Below are 14,489 nucleotides of genomic sequence, written 5' to 3'. Positions count from 1 at the left end.
TGACTAGAAGCCATCTTTCGGTCAGTGAATTTCTGTTGTATTAGATTGTTTTCACCGTCGTAAGAATTTCATTTTTATTTCCTTGAAGCTGGTAGCTCTCTAAAAACTTCGTTTTGTATATGAATGGCCAAAAACTAAAATGACCAGTTTTGTTATCTGTGAATATATCAACGCAATAGATGAGCATGAAAATGACATGTATACAAATTATTTCAATGAATTATTCACGTAAAATCGATACCCTTAGTTGACATAGGCTCAATTTATCCAACAGTTAATGTTTTTTGCGTCAAAGGAGACCCGAGCGACGTTGACCCTCGGTTGTGCGGTCAACCGCTGGCACTTCCCTGACCGGAGAGACGAGGACTGGGTGTCGTCCATCCTGTCACCCTCTTTGTTTCGTCGAAGTGGGAACCGTCGAATGATTGGAGGCTAGCGGAGGAGAGGGTGCCCTCGAATGCATCGATCGATACGGTCGAGCAATGAGAGACGAGTTGTCACTTGAGAGACACGTTCAAATAGTACATATACGATAGTTCAGGTTCCTGCAATAATAGGTTATTACTTGTGTCTTCTTTCTGTTCTGGGACATGAGATGAAAAGGACTATGGTATTCAATTTTTTGTATGTATTCCCTCAAAATATTTTCTGCACCTGGAATATTTTCCGTAATTTTGCAACAGTACCGTGGAATTTTTTATATATTTCTTAATATTATTGCTACTCCAAATGAGTTGATTTTTCTGCCCAGAAAGCAGCTGCCACCAGTGGATGGTTGCCTGACTACAGCTTCGCTGAGCACGTTGTTGACCGCATAGCAATTATGTGTTGCCGTGGCGAGTTGTGGGAGTGGTTATTCTTTGAGCGTTAGAACCGCAAGAGAAATGAAGCATAAATTGATTGTGGAGTGGAATTTAAAATTTTCTTCTTCTTCCTACTTGCCATAAATCGACCAACGAGGTGTGAGACCATGGGTTCAGTTGAGCTACCACATTGCAAATTGTGGTATAATGCGACCCAAGGATCAATACTAAAAATCATTATATTTCGCGCTGTCAGCCAACAACGCTAAGGTTGCTCATTTGGTTGCTCCTCGATAATGTCATGTAATGTTTCAGTGCACAGAGAAATTATACGATTTTCAAACTGATAAACTGTGATGGGGACTTTTCACCGTTTTCTGGTTTATTCCGCTGAAATCTTAAAACTTGAGTATCAATTGTTCTAAATCGCAAAAATCTATTTAAAAAAACAGCTTTTTGCCAGTATCCGGCATGTTCGGGTTTCCATGTAATGAAATGCCTGATATGTCATTGCCTGACATCCTCTCTCACTCATGACCAGGGATCGCTATGGAGGAAAACAAAGGATACCCAAACATAGGTTCTGCTCAATATTTATATTGAAAGCTTCGAAAAAGATAAAAAGTTCTCGCATGAGCTAACCTGCAAATTTTACGACTTGATAACAAGTTAAATAATCCACTGCCGAGAGTAATGTTATGAAAGTACAAATGCTTACTAATGAAGGTCTCTACGCCGTTAAAACTGTTCGCCCTGAAAGGATATTTATTATCTTAGGAACCTCATGTTTATTAAAATATAAAATCAAAATTTCCACTTGCGGTTGATTATGTCTTCTATTCTGACCCAAACTTTTGATGAAGGTTTTATATCCATTGAAGAATGTTAGTAGTTGACAACTCGATGCAATCCGCAGCAGGATTAAAAGACCTACGAGCTGCCGTCAGGAGGTGCGCGGCGTCAGGCTCGTGGTACAACACACGAATATTTGGTATCTTCTGAAACATCTGTCGAATGCCTTCGCAGGTGAGACGAGCCCTTGGGAGGACCAGCTCCACACTGGAATGGTATATAACAAATAAGAAAACAGTATTTATTTCGAATTACAAGGAAAATTCAGTCGTAATTTTATTTTGCACAATATTATGTGCGAATGAAAAGTCCAAAACCAAGTTTAGGTAATATTGGATAAAATGGATCAGTCGCCTACTTTACATATTAGATTTAGGCGGCAAAGAAAGATAAGAAATGATAACATATTTGCATATATTGTCAGTTTGAGCCTAGTGCTATTTCGTTGCGACGTAAATAAAAGTAACCGGTTAGTATTAATCAGATACTCGTAAACGTCAAAGCAAGAATTTGCATGTATCAAGAATAAAAAAAATGCGGTTGGTACGTGACAAAAATGTGATTTCACATCATGATTATTCGCTGAATTTTTCCTTGCTGCAGCTTTGCCCAAAAAACGTCGTAATTGAAGGGACTGTTGAATACTAGCAAGCATTCTATCATCTGGGTGATACGGGCAGCTCTGCATCAGGCAAATTGAACTTTATATCTAGTTTTTATGCATTCAATTCAATCGGGTCTTGATGAAATCAATTGTGCATTGAGTCGTGTACATCAGAGCACCTTAGGATCATCGAGACGTGAATCTCAGCGCAAGTTAGTAAAGGCATTGCAATAAGAAAATCTTGCAACACATTTAAGTTTGCTTGCATTTCTAGGTGTTCGACACTGTCTCGCTGCGGAATACGGTTGACAATAAGTAACATTCAAGATCCCGGTTCAATTTTCTTTGGTTTCGTATTGTGAGAGAATAATAATAATAACCTCATCACTTGCCAGCGGTATGGTTATAATGCAACTCATGTAGATATTAAAATCGAACTGCAAGGCACATATCCTTCATAGCAGTTACCTAGGTAGGAGGATAGGATGTGACACTTGGTATCGCATGGGTTAGCATGCAACTCATATACATAGATTGTACGTGTGCTAATCGTACTGTAAAACACATACCTTTGATGGCGGTTGTCGGAATATGATGACAGGATGTGTGACAACCAGTCCACGTCATGATCTTTGAGGTCGGGAAAGTGCCAGCGGGTGACCTCAACACCGCCATCCTTTAAGGTAGTGCCAACGTTGTTTGGGACGCCCTTGGCGCAGCATACATTTGCTGTTGACCAAATTACATCAACATTAAAATTGTAGACTATTATTTAGCAATCACATTAGTATTCACGTCTTTATAATTCTCGTCATTTGCATCTTGATACCAATTCTTTCAATTGCTAAATAGCTCGCTAAATATTTATAAATACGTATATATAGCTAAATATAGCTAAATATTTTCGTTTGAATTCGACTTGAATTATTTTTCTAAATCCAGGAATGTTAAATTTTAATTAACAAGAAAAGTTCTTACACAATTCCAAACACTTTCAAAAATAAGTATAGGAAAATACGTATAGAATAAAAATAAAAACGTGTATAATTTTTTCCTCCTCGAACGCTTTCGTTTATTTTAACATCTATTGTTGGCCATTTTTGTTTAAGATGGCAATGATTGAAAAAATTCCATACGGCTTCAAAAGTGCACTCGTTTGAGAGGCTAAAAATTATGAGAAAGTAATATGTATATTCACTTTTGCCCGAAATTATTCATACCCTAACGTCATTTCGACAAATTACGAGAAATAGACCGAAAAATAATTATCTAAAACTTTAAAGCAGATGTAAACCTTTTATGAACCATGTAACATGTATTTAGTAACCAAAAACATCATTTTTTCAGTTTTGTAAAGAGATTCAAAGGAAACATAAAACTCTTTTGTCTCTTTTTCATCTCTATTGTCAGTACGCGTCACAAATTCTCAATTGATTGGGATGAGGAATTTGACTAGACCATTCCGTGACATTGATGTGAGAATCCTCGAACCACTTCTTGACTATTTTCTATGTGTGCTTCGAATTATTATCCTGCTGAAGAATCCAATCAAGATCAAGAAAAAAACTTTCTGCATCCTGCTTGATGTTATTTTTTATAATATCAAAATATTGTTCTTTTTACATGATTCCGATTACTTTGATCAGACTTCCGCAGGTCCCCTGCAGAAAATGAACCCCAAAAGATAAGATTCTCACCGCCATCTTTGGATTATGAGCCTCCCCTTTTTTTCGCCAAGCGTAAGCAACATTCATATGCTCGAATAATTCAATTTTAGCCTCATCTCTCCACAAAATCTTAGGGGAAAATGAGGTTTGGGAATCGACAGGAGTTTTACGAAACTTCTGGCGTGATTTCACATGCTTTTCTGTTAGCAAAGGGGTTTTCCTGGGTTGACAACCCTTCAGTCCGTTACGACGCATTGTTCTTTGCAATATGTTTTTCTTGATACCTTCATATCAAAAGCATCCAAATGTGATAGAATGTCCTTACTAGTGATCCTATAATTGTTGCAAATGGAGCGTATTATGTTTCTATTGCACATCTAGGGGAGATTTTTCCTTTCCTTCCTCGACCAACCAGGTTATCCATCGTGATAAATGATTTGAATTTTTTTATAATGCTCTGTTTTGTAGACGTAGGAACATCAAAATTCTTAGATATTGCTTTATATCTCATCTTTTCTTTGCGGGTATTTATAATTTTGCTTCCGAGATCATTACTTAGCTCTTTTTTTCTTTGCCATCTTCAAACTTTTAGCAAAATTTTAACTTTTTCCTAAATTGTGAAAAAATGATATTTACAAACTTTGCGGAGAAAAATACTACAATGCATAGTAACACTAAATTTTGAAATACAATTATGGAGTATCTACTACTATTTTCATTAATAGTTCTTCTTAAATATTATGATAAATGATCTGGAATAAGAGGGTACGAATAATTCTGAACGGTTAGTTACTCACTAAATACAAAGTAATTACTATCGAAAGTTATTATATATATATTTTCTAGCATTAAATTTGTTGTACATAATAATGACAACCCTTCCTAGAAGAATAAGTTGTAAATGATCTCTATTGTTCATTAAAATTGGAATTTTATTATATTTCTGAAGGGGTATGAATAATTTCGGGCACAAGTGTATGTATGAATATACATTAAAACGATGAATTACTCACTGATAGCACATCCACCCAATTTAGCCATCCACGTTACATCGGCTGGGCGGCCGAGACGAATGTTGTAGTCTCTGGCGATGCCCGTTCGGGCGGCCATGTAGGGGGAGCAGTACAAGGCACCCTGCAGCCCTCCACTGACATGAAATGAATATAAAATATAAACATATAGAAAAATAAGATATAAATATATAACATTGACAAACCATGAGATTTCTTCATGGTAAAGGATTATCATTATTTATGAGATTTCATGAGAAGCATGTGAAAATTGCTTTGAAGTTGATTTTTGTCAAGCATTTCAGGACTTTCTGAATTAGAAATTTTTCACGTTTGTGATATTTAATGTTTGCGAATTTATTCAAACAGTGTGACTTAGTAGGAATATGGAATAGGAATATACAAAATTTCCTAGCAGATTATTCGTTGACATCTGTGACGGACAAGGCTGCAGTGCTGCAAGCAGCACGAAGTGTGAACTGTATACGGGGCCAAACCTATGCGGAAACTTGGGAGAAAACGCGCCCCACACAAATTATTTTAGGCTATCAAACAATGTGATAATTTATGAGAGTACACGACCCACCGTAATTTGTGGACGATAGTTTCCAAGCCTCCATCCGACTGTCCTGTCGGCCTCCAGAAGTAGTCCAGGGGCAGCAGGCTGATTTTGCCGGTGTGGTGGGCGGCGAGGCGGGACAGCAGCTCCCCCAGCCCCGGGATGGGGCGGGTGTGGGTGGACAGCACCACGAGGCGACTGGGCTTGATGTTGTTGGACAGGCTGGCGACAGCTCGCTCTCCTTCTTCGCTGCTGGTGATGATCCAAGGTTTGCCAGTCGGCATGACCTCACAGGTCTGTAACTGTACAGCAGGGAATATTCCAATCAGATTATTTTTCAGAATTTAGAGACATTATAACATTCATATTTCTAGTAATAGGACTTATTATCGTTCTTTCACACCCGTGAATAATTTCAAGTCATTTTAGTTTTATTATCTTGACTGGTTATTACACAAGTTGAAAGGAAGGGCTGCATTATTAACCTGGCTAATATTACAACTATGGCTATTATTAAGATGTCGATCAAATTACTTAAATGTAGTTTGATAGCTAAAAGGGAAGCATCATTTTCGAGGTAAATACCAGAATTCTTATATTTTAATTCTGAACGAAATTTCTAAAATGCCATTTTGCATCCTGTTACAAAGATAATAGGGTAACTTTTTACCAAACAAAAACTTCCCAGAGGCAGGAAACAGAAGACGTCCAGCAATTATAACACTAAATATCCGTTTTAAACACAATAATAATATATATTGTTCCATTATCGCTGATCACACAATAATGTTTTAGCTTTATTTGGTAATTTGATTCGATCATTAATAATTAAGTTAATCAATACCAAAAGAAGTAAATGTTTGACATTCTGTTGGGAAAAAATTACCCTCACCGAGGCGTTGAACGGAACAGGCTGAATACACGATCGAATAATATTTTCATGTGCCACGCTAAAAAATTCAAACTTGGACAAGATAATTCTGCTTTTTCTTAGTGAAATGCCACGAGCAAGACGCGATAAGAGGCACTGTTTTTGAATAGTCTTATTCGTCATAATAGATATACAAGCATTGACATTTCAATTTTGCGCTGTCAGAGCAAGTGTACCTTCAATACAATCACATGTATGATCCCAAGATTATCATTGCAAATATCCTTTTATTATAGCAAATATTTCACTCACCTCTAAAGAAGCACTTGTTTTAGCGGCAGCATCCAGTAATGCCTTAATCTCAGGTAGCTTTCCATTATCACTAAAGTTCAATTTCAGACGGCAGAGAATTTCCTTGCAATCGAGTCTCTTGTTTCCATCATGACTGGTGACCGAGGCATCCCAGGCCTGGAGGTCCTGCTCGGTGGACACTTTCTGAACCAACAGCAAATCCTTCCAACCATCAAAATAAGGCTTCATTTTGATGATGTCTTCAATAACGTCCGATAATTCATCGGACAACGTGACGACCGAACTAACGCTATCGAGTTTTTTCTGCAACGTCGGCCGTATTTTTGCCCAGACGTCATTAACGTTCTCGTTATCCTGAAGCAGGTCGTCTATCATCTCAATTTTGTGCATGGCATGTGTGCCCCTGCTGCAGGTGAAGCACACGGATTCCATGCAGTCCACGCAGAGGTAATCCAGCGCCTTCTGGTGCTGAGGACACAGCGCTTCAGTCGGTGAACCCACCGCACTTGGACGTGATTTTTCATTGGTTGGAATCAATGCGAAGATAACTGGCAATTGATCAGCATCTTGGGAAATTGGTTTCCTGCATTTCGGACAGTTTTTGGTCTCGGGAACATTGCATAAACGTTTAATGCAAGAGAAGCAAAACGTGTGGCCGCAGGTCAGGCCAAGCGGCTTGTGGTTGCCTGAGTCGAATTTCTCGTTACAAACGTCGCATTCTATCGTCGCACTTGCCATCTTGTGAAGAGTTTAAAAGTATCGTGCAACTATTATTGAGTGATGGCCAACAAAAATATAGGTACACTTCACACAAACCTTCTGAATGATAGTGATCCAACAACTCGTCTTACTCAAATTAAGCTAGACATTATGATGCAGCTGCACAAATAAAGTTTATTGTAGCCTTCCTTAATGATGAAGATGCTTAAATAAACTCTTACTTTGTTTGAAGCTTGCACGTCAACAATGAAACGTGGCGCTTCATGGATGTAAATCTCATATAAACTACTGAAACTTGTATTGTTTCCAATACTTCGTTCATCTACAAAAACACTATTTTTTCAACCCATAAAATTTTGATTGGAATTAAAAATTTAGGAACAATCATTGATAACGCGTGACAAAAAAATGGTTGTATGTAAGCACCGTATCATCCGGCATCTTCACACTAATTCATATTTTCATTTAGTTACAGAAGAGAAGTTTACCCCAGCCTTCCAGTATTCGTATTAACAAGAAACAAATATTCCAAAATCGAGTGGGGGGTATAATTTATGCAAAAATATCTTCATAAACAATTTAAATTGCCTGATATTGGAGTTATTTTTCCATAAAAAGAAATTTATTTACCATCCTTTATATATAGATTTAATTTACTGCCTTGCCCATCTGCCTTGCGTCTGACATGCAAGTATCTGATGTTACTTGTGAGGTGACGTTATCTTGGGGACTTATCGGGAACACTCAGAGAAATCGACAGACTTTGTCCAAATAGTGATGCACTTCTTGCCTTGTGTGGGCCTTCTTGACTCAGTTTTCCCGGCTAAAGGATGTATCAGTGCTACCTGCAGGAAGTGTGTCACTTTTTATACAATATGCTTCATTTATATGAATGAACTCAGATTTTTCAGCTTTATAAGTGACAGCCCCCAATAACTGATATATGGTGCCTTATGAGATGAGGGTTGTAGAATCTGGCAATTTGCCTCACTGCCTACGAATATGTTAAATATGAACATGCGACAAAGTTAAATTACTTAAATTACCAATAATGAAGATTTTAAATTGGCAATATAGTTTTCGTTCGATCACTAAAATAGCACGAATTTGTCACAACATAATATATTTTTTATTTCAATTTTTCATTGTTTTATTAAAAAGAAATCAACACAATGAAAACTTCTCTGGAAATGAAAAGAAGAATATATTTTAATAAAAAGATAATGAAAGGATTCTGTGGTAAGAAACCGCTGCTCAAGAGATATGAAAAAAGTTATTTTTTTTCGATGCGTTCTTTAGAAGCGAAAGTTCGATTGACGAGTAATAATGGCCATTGCTTTCCGTCACTGAACTTCCCGTCTCTGCATTACTTATTAGGATGGGAAGACTTGGAACAAACTCGGGTCCTGAGTCTTGACTCAACGTCTTAACACCCGACCGGTACAACAGCAGCAGTATTATAATAAATAACTTTTATTATTTTTTGAATTATAATATTCAATATATATAATTATTTTTCTCACTCCAATATTTATGACAACCTTAACTGCTTTAAACTTTCCATAAAATGCCTCATACGCATGTCTGGGACCCACAAGCATCGCAATAAATAACTGCTGCAGCGACATCAGGCCGCAGAGATCTACTCGCTGCAGTGAAAAGCATCAGTAATTCTGGTACCAGAACCAGACCGTCTTGCTCAGGGTTTTATTCACGTGTTTCTTCCGGTAACAGCTGAGTAATCAGATCGCCATTCTCTGACTAGGCTGGGCTAGAACACTAACCTCAATGCCAGTCTAGTCGCCACAACACTTGTGTCGCAGACCTTCTACAGATAAGATTCGTTTCATCAAAAAAAAAAAACCATTCCCAAATTTTTCTACAATTCATCCACTAAATATGTTCATTAGTTTCTATTTAACTCACTAAGAGTCGAGTTTCTAACGGCCCTGTCTTCAACTGTGCGCACCACTCACCTCCGCTCCCGAGATTAGACTGTCTACTCGCGGCAGGTGCACCGGTTATTATCTATGCTGCGGGTGACGCAGAAAATTTCTGGTTGTGCGCAAGAATAATCTTTGTAATCATAGAAATATAGAAAATACTAGTTTTGTCGAGCAAAAAATACACTGTATATATGTTTCATTGTTTTAATTAATCATACAAGAAATCTCTACTGATTTTTTGGGACATAGCTGCGTTTTCTCTGGTAATCAGAAATTTATTTGATTTTACAGAAATTTTTGCGCATCTGGCAACACCGTTGCAGCGATGCCATCACTAGCAGGCAGCGCCAGGCGTTCAAGGACGTCGATGGAACTCGTAACGAACTCGTTTCGTCGACGAATACGATCGCATGATGCCTGTATAAAACTATTGAAATGATAAAGTTTTAAGCATAATGATAAAGTGAGCAGTAATTTTAAAGTTACACATTTGCCGTTAAATCCAGCGGGGTCGATTTGAACGCGATTCCATCTTGAATCCTGAATTATTTTTCATTTATTTTATCATCAGCTCGAAAGTTTTGCGTTCACGGTCTCGAGCACGGCTGTGCGTACCGTTGGCTATAAGTCTGTGCCAAAAAATGATCGCTATTTCTCACTCAATATCTTGAATTTTTACGAAATAATAATCAAATTTTTACCTCTCGTTGAAACAGCTGAGTTATCGTTATGCTCGCCTATCGTTATTACCACCGCCTTCTATTTCCTTATTGCACGGTTAAACAGACTCAGGCCTCCACTTGAAACCCTATCGTATATATACTAGGAAATGTTAAAACTAGTTGCCCATATTGCTTCTTGCTGGGTTATTTCGCATGTAATTTTGCCCTCAAACTGTACTGAAGCTGCGTATGACCGTGCGTGCAGGTTCAGCCTTCTTTGTCATACCAAAGAAACGGTTGTCACGCCAATTTTATCTATTAGTTTTAGATGGTGAAGAAGTCAGATATTTCTTTCAATCATGTTATTCATATCAAAATTATATCCCTTCGTAGAATGCATGCGGATACCTAATTCTGCTTTTATTATTGAATAAATTGTAACATTTAAATTTATTAATAATTAATTTCCGCAAAATTACAGAACTTCCATAACGGCATAACAAGACTCCCTCATTCTGCACCTGACCTTCCATTAATTTATTCACTAATTTTACAATATTTCAGGAAATCTTTGCCGCAACCAAGAGAACTCGATGACGTCAAGCAGCTGAGCTTCGTCGGCAGGATGCAGCTGATCGGACAGTGCAACAGTCGCACAAATGCCAGAGCTCTTAACATAACATAACATATTGATCTCGGCGCTGAAGCGTAGGCCTGATGTGGCCTGTCGCCGATTCTTTTCCTTTTCGTGCCTTGTTCATAGATCTAAAATCGTGTCATTTGATCGGATCATTTCATGACTGACGAAATTTTGAAATAGCTACTAGACTTCCACCGGGTTCGACATGGTGCTAGGCATTTCAAATCTGAACATATATTTTTCCATAGCTTTATCTAGTCTGTTCTTGAACGCGTTCATACTTGGAGCGCCAACGATGTCATCAGGGAGGCTGTTCCACATGTCGGTGACTCGAAGCGAGAAGAAATGTTGTCGCGTGGAGGAGTTGCAGCGCAGTTTTTTTTAATTTATAGCCGTGGCCCCTGGTGTTGGTTTTTGTTTCAAATTCTAGTAATCATTCTGGCACCTTGTATAAACCATGAGTATACATGGTTTATATGAGAGAGACATGCGGTATAACTCCGCATACTTCAATGAGGTCCCCACGCAGACGTCGATAACTGAGGCTTGGAAGCTTCATAATCTTCAATCTTTCTTCATAGGACTTGCCCTTCAAGCCCGGAATTATCCTTGCTGCGCGTATTTGAACACTCTCTATTAAATTTTTGTCCTTTTCAAGTTTCGGTGACCACACGACGTTTACAAACTCTAGGTTCGGGCGCACGACAGCAACAAACAACTGTTTCATTGTTTCTGCATCTAGGAACTCGAAAGAGCGTCTGATCAGTCCAAGTCGTTTATTGGCTTTATTAACTTGACTTTAAATATGCTTAGAAAATTTCAACTCTCTAAAAACAAGCTCTAAAAATAAACTAGTTAAGCTAGTTATTAGAGTTAAGCTTACACGTGCAACACAAAACATCTCGTGGCAAGAGCAGCGTAACAGCTTCACAGCTCCGCCTGCGTGTAACTCTCTTCATATATTATATAAATTTATTATATTAGATAATATATAAATATTTATATATTTATAATATATAAATTTATTTATATATTAGCTCTCTGATCAACCGCCGCTGACCGAAGACACCTCGTCAGGTAGCGGCAACTCCGCTAACTAAACATGATGGCAAAACCGAATTTTATTAAAGAAAGAAATTTAGAAATAAAGATAAATTTCCAACTCAGCATTTGATGTAAGGCTAGCGTGAGACAGGCTATTACACAATACAGAAATATTTAATTCTACCCTACAACAAAATACTCGAGGATATCTTAAAAATACCTCAATATTAATCATTTAATCTTTGATGAAATTGATGCACAACAAAAGCGTTGGACGACCACAATTTCTATGAACAACAGCGGCTGTTGTTCATTTTGTGGGACATTTTTTTCTGTGGAATGTTCCACATTTTGTGGAGCATTTTTGAAGAACAATTTGTGGCCGCCATAACTTCTGGATGGTGAGGGCAGCGCTGGTGGTCCATAACTTCTGGATGGTGAAGGCAGCGATGGTGGCCGCCATAACTTCTGTATGGTGAAGGCAGCGATGGTGGCCGCCATAACTTCTGTATGGTGAAGGCAGGGATGGTGACCGTCAAATGCTTCGTACCTGCGAACAAATAAATCAACTTTAGCGTATTTACGACCCGAGAAAGCCGTGATATGCCTTCGCAATTAAGCTCATAGAATAGAACATAAAAGATCACTAACTTGCCGAAGGTAGGGACAAGTCTGCGGGAAAATGGTCAACGATTGCACAAGTAGTAATAGAAAGAAGACAAGTAGTAGTTGTAGTAGTAAAATAGATAAGACAAGTAGTAGTTGTAGAATGGTTTGCTAGAGCTTCAGCTATCAAGTTATTTCGCACCGGAGGTCATAAGATAACATCGCCAACTCAATTATTCAGAGTATTAAATTATTCATCACCCACAAGGGGACAGGTGACAAGGAGGGACAGGTGACAAGGAGGGACAGGTGACAAGGAGGGGCTGGTGACAAGGAGTGACGGGTGACAAGGAGGGACAGGTGACAAGGAGGGACAGGTGACAAGGAGGGACAGGTGACAATGAGGGACAGGTGACAAGGAGGGACAGGTGACTTGTTGTAAAATCCAGAAACATTCGGAATTTAATTTAAGAACGTCGACTAAAAAGAATAAACGGCACTTGACTGTTGAAAAAAAATATATTGTGAATTGTTGAACTTCGAACAGGTTCATACACCAAATTTACAGCGCCCAATAAATGACTTTCACAACAAAAATGGAAGTGTATGAGGTAGCAGCTGATTTACTTAACACAACACTTGCTTAAATAACTTTGCTTATATAACAAAAATTCTAAAGAAGCAAGAAGCGCTGTTAGGTCTCACCAAAACTGCCGTACTGCTGGGATCCAGCCCAGCCGTAGCTGGGAATGTCCATTGCTGGATTTGCTGCCCAGCTCCCCAGTGGCCGTACTGCTGGGATCCAGCCCAGCCGTAGCTGGGAATGTCCATTGCTGGATTTGCTGGCCAACTCCCCAGCGGCCGTACTGGGCAGCCAGAGGGGCGGGTAGCCCTGGGCTGGGCAGGAGGGCCCCAGCCTTGGTAGGACTGGCCCCATGCCGCCCGTGCTCATGGCTGCGGGCCCGCCCATCTCACTGTTGTGAGGCCCAATGGATCGCCTAATGGTGGGCCCATGTTGCCTGGACCATGCCGCCCGTGCTCACGGCCGCGGGCCCGCCCATCTGGCTGTTGTGGGGCCCAATGGATCGCCTAATGGTGGGCCCATGTTGCCTGGACCATGCCGCCCATGCTCACGGCCGCGGGCCCGCCCATCTGGCTGTTGTGGGGCCCAAAGGATGGCCTAATGGTGGGCCCATGTTGCCTGGACCATGCCGCCCGTGCTCATGGTCGCGGGTCCGCCCATCTGGCTGTTGTGGGGCCCAAAGGATGGCCTAATGGTGGGCCCATGTTGCCTGGTCTCACGCCCTGCACGAGTATATCAACACTTAGATTGCAGTCATGGAACCAACATTTACACGCATTCTATCCCTATTTTTACGCTATGCTTACAAATAACACGATTATAAATGTTCAAATAACACGATTATAAATGTTCAAATAACACGATTATAAATGTCCCAATAACACGATTACTCTCACTTCCCCAGTTGACTACTATCAATATTAGCCCACCCAATAGGTAATTTTTCCAATAGGTAATTAGGTAATAGGTAATTACCCAATAGGTAATTTTTCCCATAGGTAATTTTTCCAATAGGTAATTTTTCCAATAGGTAATTTTTCCAATAGGTAATTTTTCCAATAGGTAATTTTTCCAATAGGTAATTAGGTAATAGGTAATTACCCAATAGGTAATTTTTCCCATAGGTAATTTTTCCAATAGGTAATTAGGTAATAGGTAATTACCCAATAGGTAATTTTTTACCGCCACTAATACGTAGCTGTGCGACAAGTTCTTAGGCATTTGCTTGCGATTCATTTAAAGACGCAAGATCATTAATCTTATGGAAGAAGGATGTGATGATGTAAATGAAATTTGATGATACAATTCTTGCATGAAGATAGGAAGACGGAACAGAGCAAGCAATAATAATAGTAATTAAATTAATAATAATAGCAATGCAAAGTTTAACACAACAAGCCAAATATAGTTAGTAATAGTAGTATTCCAAGTGATAATAGTAATAAATAATAATAGTAATTATTAATAATAGTAATTAAATTAATATCAATATTGTATACATCACACGAGCTGGTACTTGTATACATTACACGAGCTGGTACATGTATACATCACACGAGCTGGTACTTGTATACATCACACGAGCTGGTACTTGTATACATCACACGAGC

The 14,489-nt window shown here is 38.9% G+C and overlaps 2 protein-coding genes across 3 annotated transcripts; both read right to left on the bottom strand.

Moving 5' to 3' along the window:
- Positions 1-1,389: 1,389 nt before the first annotated feature.
- LOC108670964 lies at positions 1,390-7,727 on the bottom strand. Its single transcript, XM_018158454.2, has 5 exons — positions 6,679-7,727; positions 5,523-5,797; positions 4,940-5,073; positions 2,829-2,988; positions 1,390-1,862 (listed from the first exon to the last, which is right to left on the bottom strand). The coding sequence occupies exons 1-5, from the start codon at positions 7,414-7,416 to the stop codon at positions 1,670-1,672; spliced, it is 1,500 nt and encodes a 499-aa protein (XP_018013943.1). The 5' UTR covers positions 7,417-7,727; the 3' UTR covers positions 1,390-1,669.
- A 3,701-nt stretch (positions 7,728-11,428) lies between these two features.
- On the bottom strand, positions 11,429-13,278 carry LOC108670965. Of its 2 annotated transcripts, XM_018158456.2 has the most exons (3): positions 13,002-13,278; positions 12,053-12,240; positions 11,429-12,016 (listed from the first exon to the last, which is right to left on the bottom strand). In XM_018158456.2, the coding sequence occupies exons 1-3, from the start codon at positions 13,264-13,266 to the stop codon at positions 11,978-11,980; spliced, it is 492 nt and encodes a 163-aa protein (XP_018013945.1). In that variant the 5' UTR covers positions 13,267-13,278; the 3' UTR covers positions 11,429-11,977. The 2 variants fall into 2 exon arrangements, with proteins under 2 accessions (XP_018013945.1, XP_018013944.1); XM_018158455.2 differs by having other exon boundaries at positions 11,429-12,240.
- Between the last annotated feature and the right edge of the window lie 1,211 nt (positions 13,279-14,489).

This window comes from Hyalella azteca, unplaced genomic scaffold (assembly GCF_000764305.2).
Source record: "Hyalella azteca isolate HAZT.00-mixed unplaced genomic scaffold, Hazt_2.0.2 contig9155, whole genome shotgun sequence".
In the NCBI taxonomy this organism is placed as follows: Eukaryota; Metazoa; Arthropoda; class Malacostraca; order Amphipoda; family Hyalellidae; genus Hyalella; species Hyalella azteca.
This window is presented reverse-complemented; position numbering and strand designations above follow the sequence as displayed.

Bases quoted from the DNA above. Each gene is read 5' to 3' on its own strand.
- LOC108670965 (XM_018158455.2), bottom strand. From the start codon at position 13,266: ATGGGCGGGCCCGCAGCCATGAGCACGGGCGGCATGGGGCCAGTCCTA. The intron at 12,241-13,001 runs GTGAGACCTAAC...ATTTGTTCGCAG, and splicing joins CCAGCAGTACGGCAGTTTTG to GTACGAAGCATTTGACGGTC.
- LOC108670964 (XM_018158454.2), bottom strand. From the start codon at position 7,416: ATGGCAAGTGCGACGATAGAATGCGACGTTTGTAACGAGAAATTCGAC. The intron at 2,989-4,939 runs GTGAGTAATTCA...TTTGGTCAACAG, and splicing joins ATTGGGTGGATGTGCTATCA to CAAATGTATGCTGCGCCAAG. The intron at 1,863-2,828 runs GTATGTGTTTTA...ATACCATTCCAG, and splicing joins TCCGACAACCGCCATCAAAG to TGTGGAGCTGGTCCTCCCAA.